Source organism: Hyperolius riggenbachi, chromosome 4 (assembly GCF_040937935.1).
Source record: "Hyperolius riggenbachi isolate aHypRig1 chromosome 4, aHypRig1.pri, whole genome shotgun sequence".
NCBI classification, from domain to species: Eukaryota; Metazoa; Chordata; class Amphibia; order Anura; family Hyperoliidae; genus Hyperolius; species Hyperolius riggenbachi.
In genome coordinates, this window is record NC_090649.1 from 402,367,992 (window position 1) to 402,382,575 (window position 14,584).

The following is a 14,584-nucleotide window of genomic DNA, read 5'->3' on the forward strand; positions in this document are numbered from 1 at the left end:
AATGTAGGATAGGAAAGAAACTTAGAGCCCTGCAGTATTTGACCCAAGTACACTATATCCTTATAAGCCCAGAGGGATAACTGGGGATTTTGCCAAAGGGGTAGGATATTCCCAGGAGGTAAGCAAGGACAGATTCTTAACAGATAGCCATACACCTGATGCTTGTTGTAGTATAGTGTGATTTGGAGCATTAATACATGTATCTTTAAGATGTGCAAAAGGCAAATTATTTGACCTGTCACTGGAGGAGTGACCAAAGAGTTCAGGAGACATTGCTGGATGATCTATACCCATGATAACGGACTTCGCCCAGTTCACAGAGAGTCCAGAGTATTTGCCTATTTCACTAATAAAGTCAATTGATACTGAGAGAGGGTGTTATGCTATATTTATTGACTTTCTTAGTGTCTTGTGTGCCAATGTAAAATGGAGTCTTTGCCATGTGCAGACTCCATTTTGCGTCTAACAATGCCAATATGGCAGCCATTGTGTTAGGAGTAGGTGTGACTAAAGTTACAATAGACTGCAACAGGTTAGCTGTGGGAGGAGTTGATAGAATATCACACACACAGCTTTTTTTCTGTTCCACACCACTGAGGACTGAAGACATGCTTCTTTGGAGTTCCTGTGCAAGGAGGGAGCATGTATGAGCTTGAAAAGGAAAAGTCATTCTCTGTGGGTCCATAATCTGAGCAGGATTTCATGGCGTTTTGAAAGATAAGTATTCATTTGTGTTTACTTATTATTGGGAAGATTGTATGTGAATGCTTTCCTATTTGTGTTTGCAATTGTACAGTTCTACTATTGCTTGTGTTTTGCATTATCTTAAATATTTTGCTTTAGTAAACCAAGTTTCTTGCAACAAGTGCTGTGCTTTCCTTAGCAATTATGGTATATTGAACTCGCAATGCAATTTTAGCATTACAGGGAGTCATGGGGGTTACCTAAGCACAGAATAGTATCATCAGCATATTGGCTGATTTTTTCCTCAGTACCTCCAATACAAAGTCCCTCAATGCATGAGTCAGCCCTAATTCTACAAGCCAGAGGTTATGCTTGATTAAGCATAAAGTAATGGCAACATCCCAGCCTGGTCCCTCTGCAAATAGGTAAGGGGTCAGACAGGGAGGTATTAGTGCATACACGAGCCACCGCGCTCTCATATAAGACTTGTACCCATCTAATGAAGTTCTCGCCAAAGCAAGCCAATGTAGAAAGTAAAAAGGGCCATTCCACTGCATCAAAGGCCTTGGCAGCATCCAAGGACACAACAACACGTTGAGCGTTATTTATGTGGTTGGCCTGTAGGTTTCCAAACAAACATGTGATGTTAAGGGAGGTCTTTTTCCCAGGCATAAAGCCAGTCTGATAGTTATGAATTAACAATCACAACTTGTGTTTAATAACAATCAGAACTTGTGCTGTTTTGTTATGAATTAACGTCAGAATGAACTTATTTAATCTGTTAGAAAGGATTTTAGCCAAGATCTTGGCATCCTGTGAAAGCAGATAGGACAAAAGGCGTGTTAGATCTTTGCCTGGCTTTGGAATCAATATGATAAGGGTGGTACACATAGTTACAAAAGACATCTTTAATTTCCTTGTTGACTGGTTTAAACAGGATGCAACAATGACTTGTGCCAGTTAAGGTAAAAAAATAAGAGGATATTTCACACCTCTAGTGCCTAGGAGAGTGTAGGGCAATTGAATGAGAGGCTTATGGCACCATCTGGCCACCCCCTTAACAAAAGGGTGCCTAGATAGCTACTCTCATCCAGGCAAACAGGTAACCTATAAAAAGTTAAAAACCTAAAGCAAACTAGGAATGTGATCAAATATTTTCATAAAACACACAGTTATTAACATAAATCTATTAAAACCCATAATTCTAATTGTGTTTATTGAGTAAGGTTTCCTTCATGTGTACTGTTCTGTTCTTGTATAATTCTATTTTGATGGCAGTATGCTGCCCTCTGTGTTTGCTTCTGTTGCTTGCCCACTGGACCCTGAGTAAAAGGCCTGGCTTCAGCATACTTGAATTTCCTGTCATTACTTTCCATTGGTATTGACCAACGGAAATCCTCATCAGCAATGTGTTGAAATATGGCATAGACACTCGGTGGAAAATTCAATCAAGCCCCACTGGAGCATATCTGGATTTGCCACTAAGGACTGGTCAAGAATAGTGGGCCAATGAGAAGCTCTAGTGGGAAATTCAAGAATGCCATGGCAGGATTGCGCTCAGTTTGCTCTTGGAAACAACAAAGCAGATGGTTGCTATGCAACTCTTCAATCAAGCAAAAAGACTTACAAATTAAGACACTGCAATAACACCAAGATGGATTACAAGGATTTGGGCATAGGCTAGATGGATTACAAGGATTGGGACACTCACTTTCACCTATATTACTGTGTGGGATATAAATAAAAACTTTAATTCCTGTCTTTTTTTTTATTATTTAAAGCAAACCTGACACAAACCTTTGCATTCTCCAGAGGCTTCCCACGTCCTCGTAGAGACCACCGATCCAGCGCTGGAACCCTCTGAAAGTTGGTGGCCATGCTCCCACTCATGAAAAAACCAAGCCTGAGTAGCTCCGTACTACTGCACAGGCGTCCTGTCCTGTGCGTCCGTGGTACTGCGTAAGTGTCATGCGCTGTGTGTCCGTGCTACTGCGCAGGCGTCCTGCACGTTGTGTCTGTGCTACTGCGCAGGCATCCTGCCCTGTGTGTCCATGCTACTGTGTAGGCGTCCTGCCCCGTGTGTCCATGCTACTGTGTAGGCGTCCTGCCCCGTGTGTCCGTGCTACTGTGCAGGCGTCCTGTGTGTCCGTGCTACTGTGCAGGCGTCCTGTGTGTCCGTGCTACTGTGCAGGCGTCCTGTGTGTCCGTGCTACTGTGCAGGCGTCCTGTGTGTCCGTGCTACTGTGCAGGCGTCCTGTGTGTCCGTGCTACTGTGCAGGCGTCCTGTGTGTCCGTGCTACTGTGCAGGCGTCCTGTGTGTCCGTGCTACTGTGCAGGCGTCCTGTGTGTCCGTGCTACTGTGCAGGCGTCCTGTGTGTCCGTGCTACTGTGCAGGCGTCCTGTGTGTCCGTGCTACTGTGCAGGCGTCCTGTGTGTCCGTGCTACTGTGCAGGCGTCCTGTGTGTCCGTGCTACTGTGCAGGCGTCCTGTGTGTCCGTGCTACTGTGCAGGCCTCCTGTGTGTCCGTGCTACTGTGCAGGCCTCCTGTGTGTCCGTGCTACTGTGCAGGCCTCCTGTGTGTCCGTGCTACTGTGCAGGCCTCCTGTGTGTCCGTGCTACTGTGCAGGCGTCCTGTGTGTCCGTGCTACTGTGCAGGCGTCCTGTGTGTCCGTGCTACTGTGCAGGCCTCCTGTGTGTCCGTGCTACTGTGCAGGCCTCCTGTGTGTCCGTGCTACTGTGCAGGCGTCCTGTGTGTCCGTGCTACTGTGCAGGCATCCTGTGTGTCCGTGCTACTCTGCAGGCGTCCTGCCCTGTGTGTCCGTGCTGGCGTCCTGCCCTGTGTGTCTGTGCTACTGTGCAGGCGTCCTGCCCCATGTGTCCATGATACTGCGCAGGCGTTCCAACCTGTGTGTCCGGGCTACTGCGCTGTCGTCCTGCGCTGTGTGCCATGCTACTGTGCAGGCCTCCTGTGCTGTGTGTCCGTATCAGTGTGCAGGTGTCCTGTCCTGTGTATCCGTGCTACTGCGCAGGCGTCTGGTGCTGTGTGTCCATGCTAGTGTGCAGGTGTCCAACCCTGTGTATCCGTGCTACTGCGCAGGTGCCCTACCCTGTGTAGCCACACTCTATCACGGATGGAAGAGGAAACTGTGCGCACTTCTCGACACGCCCTTGTTGAAGAGGTTTGGGGGGGGGGGGGGGGGGTATCAGCACTGGATTGGTGGAAGCGAAGGGAACAGGGAAAGCCTTTAGCTTATCCAGAGGCTCTATTCTACTCTACTGAGTCAAGTAAATGGGGCACTTTTTCCCTACAGGTACACTTTAAAGGATTTATTTAAATTTCATCTCTTTGTGGGTATGGCAAAAGTCTAGGTGAGGCAGCTAACTGGGGCTCCACTGGTTATTTAGAAGGGTTTTAGATTCTACCATGAATCCCACCCATTGTATGATCTCCAACTAATTCTTAAAGGACAACTGTAATGAGAGGGACACTGAGGCTGCCATATTTATTTCCTTTTAAACAATGCACATTGCCTAGCTGTCCTGCTGATCCTCTGCCTCTAATACTTTGACAGTAGAACCTGAACAAGCATGCAGCAAATCAGGTGTTTCTGCCATTATCAGATCTGGCAAGATTAGTTCCTTGCTTCTTTCTGGTGTTATTCAGACACTACTGTAGCCAAATAGATCAGCAGCGCTGCCAGGAAACTAGTATTGTTTAGAAGGAAATAAATATGGCAGCCTACATATTCTTCCCACTTCAGTTGTCCTTTAAAGCAGATGAGCTCTTTCAGAACTTTACTATACTTATAACATGTGTCCAATAATTTATTTAATTTACTCATAGCAGGTTTAAAGAAGAAAAGTCGCAGAGGAATAATTCTGAAACTCGTGAAAATATTGACCTTTTCATGCACTTATTTTCAGAGAAGTGCCACCTTGCTTTTTACTTCAAGTGAAGTGAAAGTATATTCCAATATACAGGTAACTGAGGAAAATGAAAACCACCTTTTATAGGATGCAAAAGGCAAACTCATATTAGGTAAACTGAATCCTTTTGGTATGATAACAATGGTTTAGGTCCAGATTACATTATTTAGCAGTGGTACAAAATGATCAATAACTAAAGCCAAACTACAGGAACAAATATAATATCCCATCTAATACTGTAGTTTAGTAAGTAAAGTCCCCCAATATTACATTCTGTATGCCATATGCGGTTTGTGCAACAAAAAATTCAGTTTTAAAGTGCATCTACACCCTACAGTGATTAAGCCTTTGACATGCAAGGCAAATTTTGATGGTTAAAAAAAAAAAGTAAATACTTTGTTCCTTGTTCTAGTGGAGCCCTGTCATGTGAAATTACCAACTCACGATTGCCGACTCCTAGAACTGATGGGAAATTTGCAGGCTAGCTTTCATTGTTCACTGAACCACAAGAAAGAGAAGACTTGTGTAGCTTAACCTGCGGCACCCAGACTCTTCCGCACTGGGTGCTTGGAACTGTAACAAGATAACTTTTGTTTGAGTAGAAGCAGTAGGGTTAAGTAAACCGGGAAAGCCTGGAAATAATATCCTCTCATACAAAAGCATAAAGATACCACTACAACTAGCGATACTGGCAGCTGATCGAGATATGTTGGCCACCATAAACCGCAGGCCACCATGCTGCCCCCGGCTGTTGTCCCCCTAATGTTCTATGCCTCTTCCCGATGCCCGTGCAGTTATACTTCACCTGCGAACATGAAACATTGGGGGACAGCGGCCAGGGGTTCTGCCGAGTTTATGATTATCGCACGCCATTTTGGCCATGCACCCGATCAAGTACGTTGGCCCGAGATTTTCCAGCATGTCCGATTGATACATGGGACCAATTTCAGCCTGGAATTGGTCAAATTGTTGATCAGGCATGCTCTTGGCAGCACCAATTTTCATCACATTCAAAAATAATTACCAAATCTGATAGTCGATTGGCCGCCAAGTCGACAGACGTATGGCCACCTTAAGCAGTCATCGGTCAACATTATTCATAAATTGGCTCCAATAAAACCAGGAAGCAAGTTTTTTGCTTATTAGTTTGTTTTTTACCATCAAAAGGAAAACTTTGGATTTCTGTCTACTTAATTTTGGCATACAGATTGCAAGGGGATGGAGAACAGAAAACGCTTTGAGATGTTAGCAGCGTACAACTATTGTAAAGTGTGAATAAGTACTTAAAAAGTAATTTACTAGACATCTTCTGAACATAGAGCCAATGATGTATGTAGCCATATCCCATATGATATATATCTATGCCAGAGGAGAAAAAAATTGAACTAAAACGTAGCATTTCATAAATGGTTTTAAAATAATATTTTGGTTAAACAGCTAGATCTATAAAGAGACAACAACTATCATACTAGGTGACTTCCTTCTGGTAGAGGAGTTACCAGGCAACCAGTTTATGCACACCGCAGAATTTCCTCTCCACTAGTGTCCTGAGGTGACCTATATCTTTTGGGCTTCTGGGGGTTACTTTGGTGTGAGAATTTTTTCTCATCCACCCTGAGAGCTATTTAGCAAATAAACTGTCCTGGCTTCTCACCTTTCACTGAGGCCTGTGTAACATGCTACATATTTTCTACCACAGTACATTATGTGAGGGACTAACAGTGGGTTGCAAAAGTATTCGGCCCCCTTGAAGTTTTCCACATTTTGTCATATTACTGCCACAAACATGAATCAATTTTATTGGAATTCCACATGAAAGACCAACACAAAGTGGTGTACACATGAGAAGTGGACCGAAAATCATACATGATTCCAAACACTTTTTACAAATAAATAACTGCAAAGTTGTGTGTGCATACTTTTTCGGCCCCCTTTGATCTGAGTGAAGTCAGTTGCCTATAGACATTGCCTGATGAGTGCTAATGACTAAATAGAGTGCACCTGTGTGTAATCTAATGTCAGTACATATACAGCAGCTCTGTGAGGGCCTCAGAGGTTGTCTAAGGGATTATTGGGAGCAACAACACCGTGAAGTCCAAAGAACACACAAGACCGGTCAGGGATCAAGTTATTGAGAAATTTAAAGCAGGCTTAGGCTACAAAAAGATTTCCAAAGCCTTGAACATCCCAAGGTGCACTGTTCAAGCGATCATTCAGAAATGGAAAGAGTATGGCACAACTGTAAACCTACCAAGACAAGGCCATCCACCTAAACTCACAGGCGGAACAAGGAGAGTGCTGGTCAGAAATGCAGTTAAGAGGCCCATGGTGACTCTGGACGAGCTGCAGATATCTACAGCTCAGGTGGGAGACTCTGGCCATAGGACAACTATTAGTCATGCACTGTACAAAGTTGGCCCTTATGGAAGAGTGGCAAGAAGAAAGGCATTGTTAACAGAAAGCATAAGAAGTCCCGTTTGCAGTTTGCCACAAGCTATGTGGGGGACACAGCAAACAGAAGGTGCTCTGGTCAGATGAGACCAAAATGGAACTTTTTGGCCAAAATGCAAAAAGCTATGTGTGGCGGAAAACTAACACTGCACATCACTCTGAACACACCATCCCAAATGTCAAATATGGTGGTGGCAGCATCATGCTCGGGGGGTGCATCTCTTCAGCAGGGACAGGGAAGCTAGTCAGAGTTGATGGGAAGATGGATGGAGCCAAATACAGGGCAAACTTGGAAGAAAACCCCTTGGAGACTGCAAAAGACTTGAGACTGGGGCGGAGGTTCACCTTCCAGCAGGACAACGACCCTAAACGTAAAGCCAGGGCAACAATAGAATGGTTTAAAACAAAACATATCCATGTGGCCCAGTCAAAGTCCTGATCTAAATCCAATCGAGAATCTGTGGCAAGATCTGAAAACTGCTGTTCACAAACGCTGTCCATCTAATCTGACTGAGCTGGAGCTGTTTTGCAAAGAAGAATGGGCAAGGATTTCAATCTCAAGATGTGCAAAGCTGGTAGAGACATACCCTAAAAGACTGGCAGCTGTAATTGCAGCAAAAGGTGGTTCTACAAAGTATTGACTCAGGGGACTGAATAATTACGCAAACCCCACTTTGCAGTTATTTATTTGTAAAAAAATGTTTGTAATCATGTATGATTTTCGATCCACTTCTCATATGTACACCACTTTGTATTGGTCTTTCACGTGGAATTCCAATAAAATTGATTCACGTTTGTGGCAGTAATGTGACAAAATGTGGAAAACTTTAAGGGGGCCGAATACTTTTGCAACCCACTGTATGGGTATCGGGTATCAGTTCTGTGTATTTTATTATCTTAGGTTTACTTTAAAGTGTACCTGAGATGAAAATGGTCTCAGGGGCCATACTTGCATGGGGCTTCCTTAAGCCCCCTTGAGGCTGCTCGTCCCTTGCCGTCCCCCTGGGTGGCTCCTGTCCCCCGAAATTCGGCCCGAAAGCTCGGCTGAGCCACACTTTGTCGCACATCCGCAGCTCGGTTGGGAATGTGTACCCGTTGCGCTCTAGTGGTCAGGAAGAGTTCTGACCCTCCGCAAGCACAGAACGCTCCCAGCCGTGGGAGCACAGATGGCCGAATTGTGGGGGTTCGCTGTAAAAGCTGATGTATACTCTCCTCTCTCCCTGCTGAAGCTGTACTAGAGATGCAGGCTGCTCAGCGAGTGCTGGGGAGGATTGTAGAACTGGCAGCAAAGGAACTGATCCCAGTGTAAAACGCAGTGTAAGCAAGTCATTTATCTTGCTTATTTGTTTATCTACGATCGTCCACAGCACTCGCTGACCCCTTGCATTTTAACGTCCCATACAGATTCAGCAGGAAGAAAGGAGAGCTGTTACAGTGCAGCCCGAGTCAGCAGAGGGGAGGACGGGCAGGATCTCTGCATATGCCATCTATAACACTTTCAAGCAGAAAAAAAATATCTATCTATCCTTATTATCTGATGCTCCTAATATTAAATTACATGCTATCAGGGTTATCCCAGTAGCCTAAATTTCCTTTAAGGGCCCGTTTCCACTTGCGTGGTGCGAATCGCTGCGGTAAAAATTCGCATGCGGATGTGAATTTCGCATGCGGGTGTATGCGAATTTTCATGCGAATTCGCATGGATGACGATGTATGCGAGTTTAACCATGGCAATGCTGGTGTGATTTTCCATTGTTTCTATGCGAATGAAAATTACAAACATACAATTCTTAATACAAAAAAAAATTACAATTAAAAAACACAAAAAACAAACAAACAACATAATTGGTTACCTAAGGGTCTGAACTTTTTAAATATTCATGTCAAAGGAGTATATTAATATAATTTGTTAAATTATGGGCTTGTAAATAGTGATGGACGCAAATTGAAAAATACACCTTTATTTCCAAATAAAATATCGGCGCCATACATTGTGATAGGGACATAATTTAAATGGTGTAATAAGCGGGACAAATGGGCAAATAAAATACATGGGTGTTAATTACGGTAGCATGTATTAATTTCAAACTATAATGGCCAAAATGATTTTTTTTCCATTTCTTTCTTAATATTCCTGTTAAAATGGATTTAGAATAAAATAATTATTAGCAAAATGTATCTCCCAAAGAAAGCCTAATTGGTGGCGGAAAAAACAAGATATAGACAAATTCATTGTGATGAGTAGTGATAAAGTTAAGTGAAAGTTGCTCAGATGCAAAAAATAAACAACCCTTCGGCTTAAGTGGTTAACTAGGCAAAAGGGACTTTCTAATGATTTACAGTGTTAGTAAAAAGAGAAAAATACAAAAAAAATCCCTCCTTTATCAGATGGTCTGGAGAGCCAGGGTGTGGGGTCTCCTGTGTCAGACTGCTATAAGACTGTGTAATGCTCTCTCATTCACTCAGCATAGTGTGTGCTTTGTTTATACAAGCAGGGCAGTGTGCAGACAGGAGTGTCTTGGGTGTGCAGATTTCATTCAGTGATCTTCCCTGCTACAACACACTCCTGTCAGCATAGCATGCTTTGTTTATACAAGCAGGACAGAGCAGAGGGAATGAGAGAGCATTATACATTGTTATAGCAGCTCCGCAGTCTGACACCCGAAACCCAACACCCTGTCTCTCCAGAGATCTGATAAGGGAGGGATGTTTTTTTCCCCTTTTACTAACACTGTAAATCATCAGAAAGGCCCTCCTGCCTATTTAAAGCGGTTTAACACCCAGCATTACAACTTTGCTTTAAAAGATTGCTTACAGCTTACAAACTATTATGCCAGATTTTTTTAAAGCAGAAATTCACTGAATGGGTTAAACATGACATTTTAGTGTTGGATTCAACTAGGAATCAGCATCGTTCTTATCTTTTAGTTACAAATGTATCTTTATTTGGAATACAAATAGACCTTTGAAAAGCCTGCCGGGGAAGCCCTCTTTGTTCTCTCAGAGAGGTGTTTGTTTGTTACATTGTAGATAGATACATTTGTAACTAAACAAGCAAGCACGGAGGAGGATTTCTAGCTAAATGCAGCACTAAAATGTCATGTTTAATCCATTCAGTGAATTTCTGCTAAAAAAAAATCTGGCATAATAGTTTATAAGCTGTAAGCAATCTTTTAAAGCAAAGTTGAAATGCTGGGTGTTAGACCACTTTTTAAGGCATTTATAAAAAACAAAGGTAAACTTTGATAGTGTTCCTTTAACTATGGTAAGCATGATGAACAGCGGTTCCAGTTATTGTCTCCATTTCATACACAGTTTAGGCCCCCTAATGGCCTTATGTATGGTAGAACAGCCCTTGTTTAAAATTCTTGACTTCATGTTTAAACTGTCACAGCAATAGCTTTAAAAACATATATGTAGGGTATTCAAAGAAAGCAGATATGTAGGGACAATTTTACCTTGGTTAAGTAGTCATGAATGTTTAACGTCGCCAGTTTGGTGAGGTGCCCATTGAGGCCCAGAGCCATGAGAAATCCAGCATACTCATTGGCCAGCTCAGCATTTTTTGGCTTGTTGTACACAATCCATGCAGAGTCTATCTGGGATGCTGGAGCAATTTTCAGGCCGGCAGCCACACCATTGTGGAAGCTGGCCCAACATGCCATGTTTGGGGGAACGTCAATGTTTCCACTGTTCAGATCCACAGTTGTGTTTCTGGGTGGAGCTCGCCCTGTTAATTATAATGACAGGTTATCTTTTAATGCCTATAGTTTACAAAGACAAACTCAGAAAGGAATTTTTCATAATTATAAATAATGTAACTTCAATGATATACATGTAATTACCAGAGTGCTCACAGCTGTTATAACATTTTAGATAGAAAACAGTTATCAGGATAGTGTTTTTTCTAGTGGAATTTGCTTGTTGCTGTGTATTTCCAGTGAAATTTGTTTGTTGCTATGTTGGTGTTTTTTTCCAGTGGAATTTGCTTGTTCTTAGGATAGTGTTGTGTTGCTCTATCTATCTATCTATCTATCTATCTATCTATCTATCTATCTTTTTTTTTTACTTTGCTGGGCTCATCTTCTTTCCTTGTACTTCTAATCAGCTGTGCACTTTCTTTGTTATGCATGGCACTTGTTCTGTTAGAAGCATATAAGCAAAGTCCTCCATAAAAGCTGAAATGAACTGATTCTGCCATCCAGACACTGCATGAAATGACAGAGCCATAAATATCCAACCACTTCAGCAAATAGTTTGCATAATGTACATAATCCTGCATGAACTGAGCAATATTTGCATCTCATTGATCATCCCTAATGCCCATACACAACAGGCCGCTTTCTGATCAATTTCAGTATGAAATCTTTTGGGAATCAGCCCTGTGATGTCGCATCCGCCATCTTGCCGCCCCGCTACCAATGTAAAATGTGCTCTCCTGGTGCAGTATACGTTACCTGTCCATGTCCGCTACGGGCTCCAGGCTCAGTCCGCATACACGCACCCCACATGATTGCCAGCGTATACATGGGCCCATGTGCGACGTCGCAAATGCGCCCATTTTACGCCGGCAACCACTTGGGGCGTGTGTATGAAGATGGAGCCCGGAGCCAGGGGCGGACACAAACAGGTCATGTTTACTGCAAGTAAAAATACTGTCAAGGATACTGCAAGTATAATGTCTGAGCCATACATATGACCAATTACGGGCCAAAATTGGTCGCATGTATCAATCGGCATACTGCAAGATGTAGGACCATCATGCAGTATACTTTACCAGTCCAATTAGGTAGGCTCTTGGACGCACCAATTTTAATCCGATTCGATAATTGAATCGGATGGTCAACTGACCACCATGTCGCCTGATGAATGGCCACCTTGAACGTGGCATATACACAAGATGCAGTATATTTTTGATAAATCAAGTTTTGAACTAGCAGCAGGCACTTATTGCTAAGTCTATTTCCAAGTGAAGTAGAACTAAGCCTCGGTATCTAGAGCCCTTGTTACAAACACAATTTTTCTATTCAAGAAAACATAAAAAACAGTGAAACTTGCAGTGGAGCAGTCAGCCATGCTATCTCAGAAAAAAAAACACATATGTGTAGATAAATACTTGCTCTACTTACATAACATATGTATTGCACTGTCCACATTTTGATTTTAGTGATTTTTCTATAGTAAAAAAAAAAAAAAGAGAACATCCTCAATATTTTCCTGTGTCTATATTGAAGCCAACACTGACATTTCCTCCCTTACTCTGTGTATCATTGCCCTCCTTCCTCTTTAGACACTCCCACCCAGCTCTGCAGTAGAAGGTGCATTGTAAAATATTGGCCAATCAGAGGGGAGCAGAGATGTGGGAGGGGAAAACAGGAGGGAAAGAGGTTTCAGCCAATCAGGCTGCATTAGTTAAGTCTGAGGGGAAAGTATAGAAGAAAAAAACAAAAAAAAAACCAGCATGCCCTGCAACTTCCTTTGTGCGGCAGATGTACCAAATAAAAGCCAGTGAAACTGGGGAATGATGTTTTATGGAGAAGAAAAATAAGAGTGCTTTTTAACTTTTGGATTGCCTGGGTAGCATCCTTATTACTTGTTTACCAGTTAAAAATAAGGAATTGATTTTTGATTTTATGCCTGACAGTTACTCTTTAACCTCCTTGGCGGTAATGACAAGCTCAGCTCGTCCATTACCGCCGGAGGGCGCCGCTCAGGCCCTGGTGGGCCGATTTTCTTCATTTTTTTTTTTAAAAACACGCAGCTAGCACTTTGCTAGCTGCGTGTTTAGGACGATCACCGCCGCTACCCGCCGATGCACCGCGTTACAAGCGCTAGGCTAGCTACATGATTTAAAAAAAATACTACTGTGCCGCCACCCTGGCGCATTTAATAGAACGCCAGGGTGGTTAATGAACTAGTTTGGTCTGGCCTGACATGACCTTAGATTGCACACACCTAAATCAGTACCAACTGAGTAAACAGAATGTCCACCAACAAACCTTATAACACTAGGTAACAGGTTAAACAGGAAAGAATTGATTTCTTTTTGAAAATTATCAATTCAGAAGGAAACTATTCCTACCATACACTGCATATCAATTTCCTATAGATTCCAGTAGGGAATCTATTAACAAAAAAAGCAATCAATGAAACTGCAGAACTGCACTGTTTGATGCAGTGCAAATCTATGGGACATGGATCTGTTAATGCTCTTGCTGAGCCCCCAATTGCTTTGAATTTTCCATCCTGTCTGATCAATACTTTTGATCGAATTTTAGCCAAAATTGATTCCCAGCAGATGAATCAAACCTGAAAGGAATCTAATGAGAAAATCACTGAGTGTATGGACCCTTAAAACAAGAGATCTGCTACGGTATATCAACAGAGTCAAGTGTAGAACAAAACTGACTGAGAAACGTAAGAGGATAACAATACTGGTTTATTAGAACAAGACTCTGTGACAAGGGAAATTACAAATATCCTGGCAAAAAAAATACATACAAAATCTTGGACAGCAGAATGCAGATTTTATCCATGAGTCCCAGATTTCCTTTGTTAGTTCAAATCTGTCTTCTTCCAATTTAGCTGCGTTACCACTTGCTTACACAAAAAAAGATTTCCTTTAGCCCAATTGTAAGGAATGGTTGGTGCCAGCCGAGCACGTCGATTAGAGCGCAGGAGATTTCGGAGCAGTCGGTGCCACCATAGACCATAAAAGGGATTGCGGCTTTAGCAGCGCACAGTGAGTAACTTCGGCACCGTCAGAAGATGGAGTAGAAGTTACTTTTAAAACACTAATTCAGCCGCCAGCAATAGCTGGAAGCTGAATTACATCTTTCCCCACCATCCACAAGGACCTAGAGGGGGAATAGTAATGAACGCCGCCGGTACTTGTGCAGGAGAAGGGTAAGCCGTATATCGGCTGTATCCTGCGTCCAAGTCTCCTGGTGGTGATTTCTCTCAGCTAGTTACTGGGCATTGTACATTTGTTTGCTAAGAGAATGGGAATAGCATTTTCTCTATCTTATTCAGTAATGTTATTGGTATACCTGTGATAAAAGAAGAACTCACCTGTGAGGTTCAGTTTAGGGATAGGAAGTGGTTCTGTAGGGACTGGATGATGAGAAAACAAAGTGAACATCCCTCTGCCAACAGGCAAGGCCATGGTCCTCTGACACAGCTGTAACAACCTGCAATACAATACTTGGCAATTCAGGCTCATGATTTTTCATGTTAGATTTAATAACATCCAAGTAAATGATTGCTAAAAAAAATGACCTGTAATCATAAAACCATTACAGGAGATTTCTAACTGTGGCTTAATATAGCAACATGAAGGCTTGGGGCCCTCTAGAGATCGCAAACCACTCACAATTTTGCTACTAAAAACAGAGCGTTTTCAGGGTATATCGGTTTTAGCAAAATCGCGATGGCTCCTAAGAAACCACTGCCATAGGCTTTCATTAGCCTAGTGCTTTTCAAAACACTGCTTATACAGCTCTAGAGGGCCCCAGGCTGAAAA

General features: G+C 42.7%; 1 protein-coding gene across 2 annotated transcripts in view; it reads right to left on the reverse strand.

Moving 5' to 3' along the window:
- ANAPC1 (anaphase promoting complex subunit 1) overlaps positions 1-14,584 on the reverse strand; it is a 160,915-nt gene that overhangs the window by 72,436 nt on the left and 73,895 nt on the right. For both annotated transcript variants that reach the window (XM_068232285.1, XM_068232284.1), the window contains 2 exons: positions 14,134-14,252; positions 10,521-10,792 (listed from right to left, as the gene is read on the reverse strand). In XM_068232285.1, the coding sequence (XP_068088386.1) occupies positions 10,521-10,792; positions 14,134-14,252 (391 nt within the window). The remainder of the gene's footprint in view (positions 1-10,520; positions 10,793-14,133; positions 14,253-14,584) is intronic.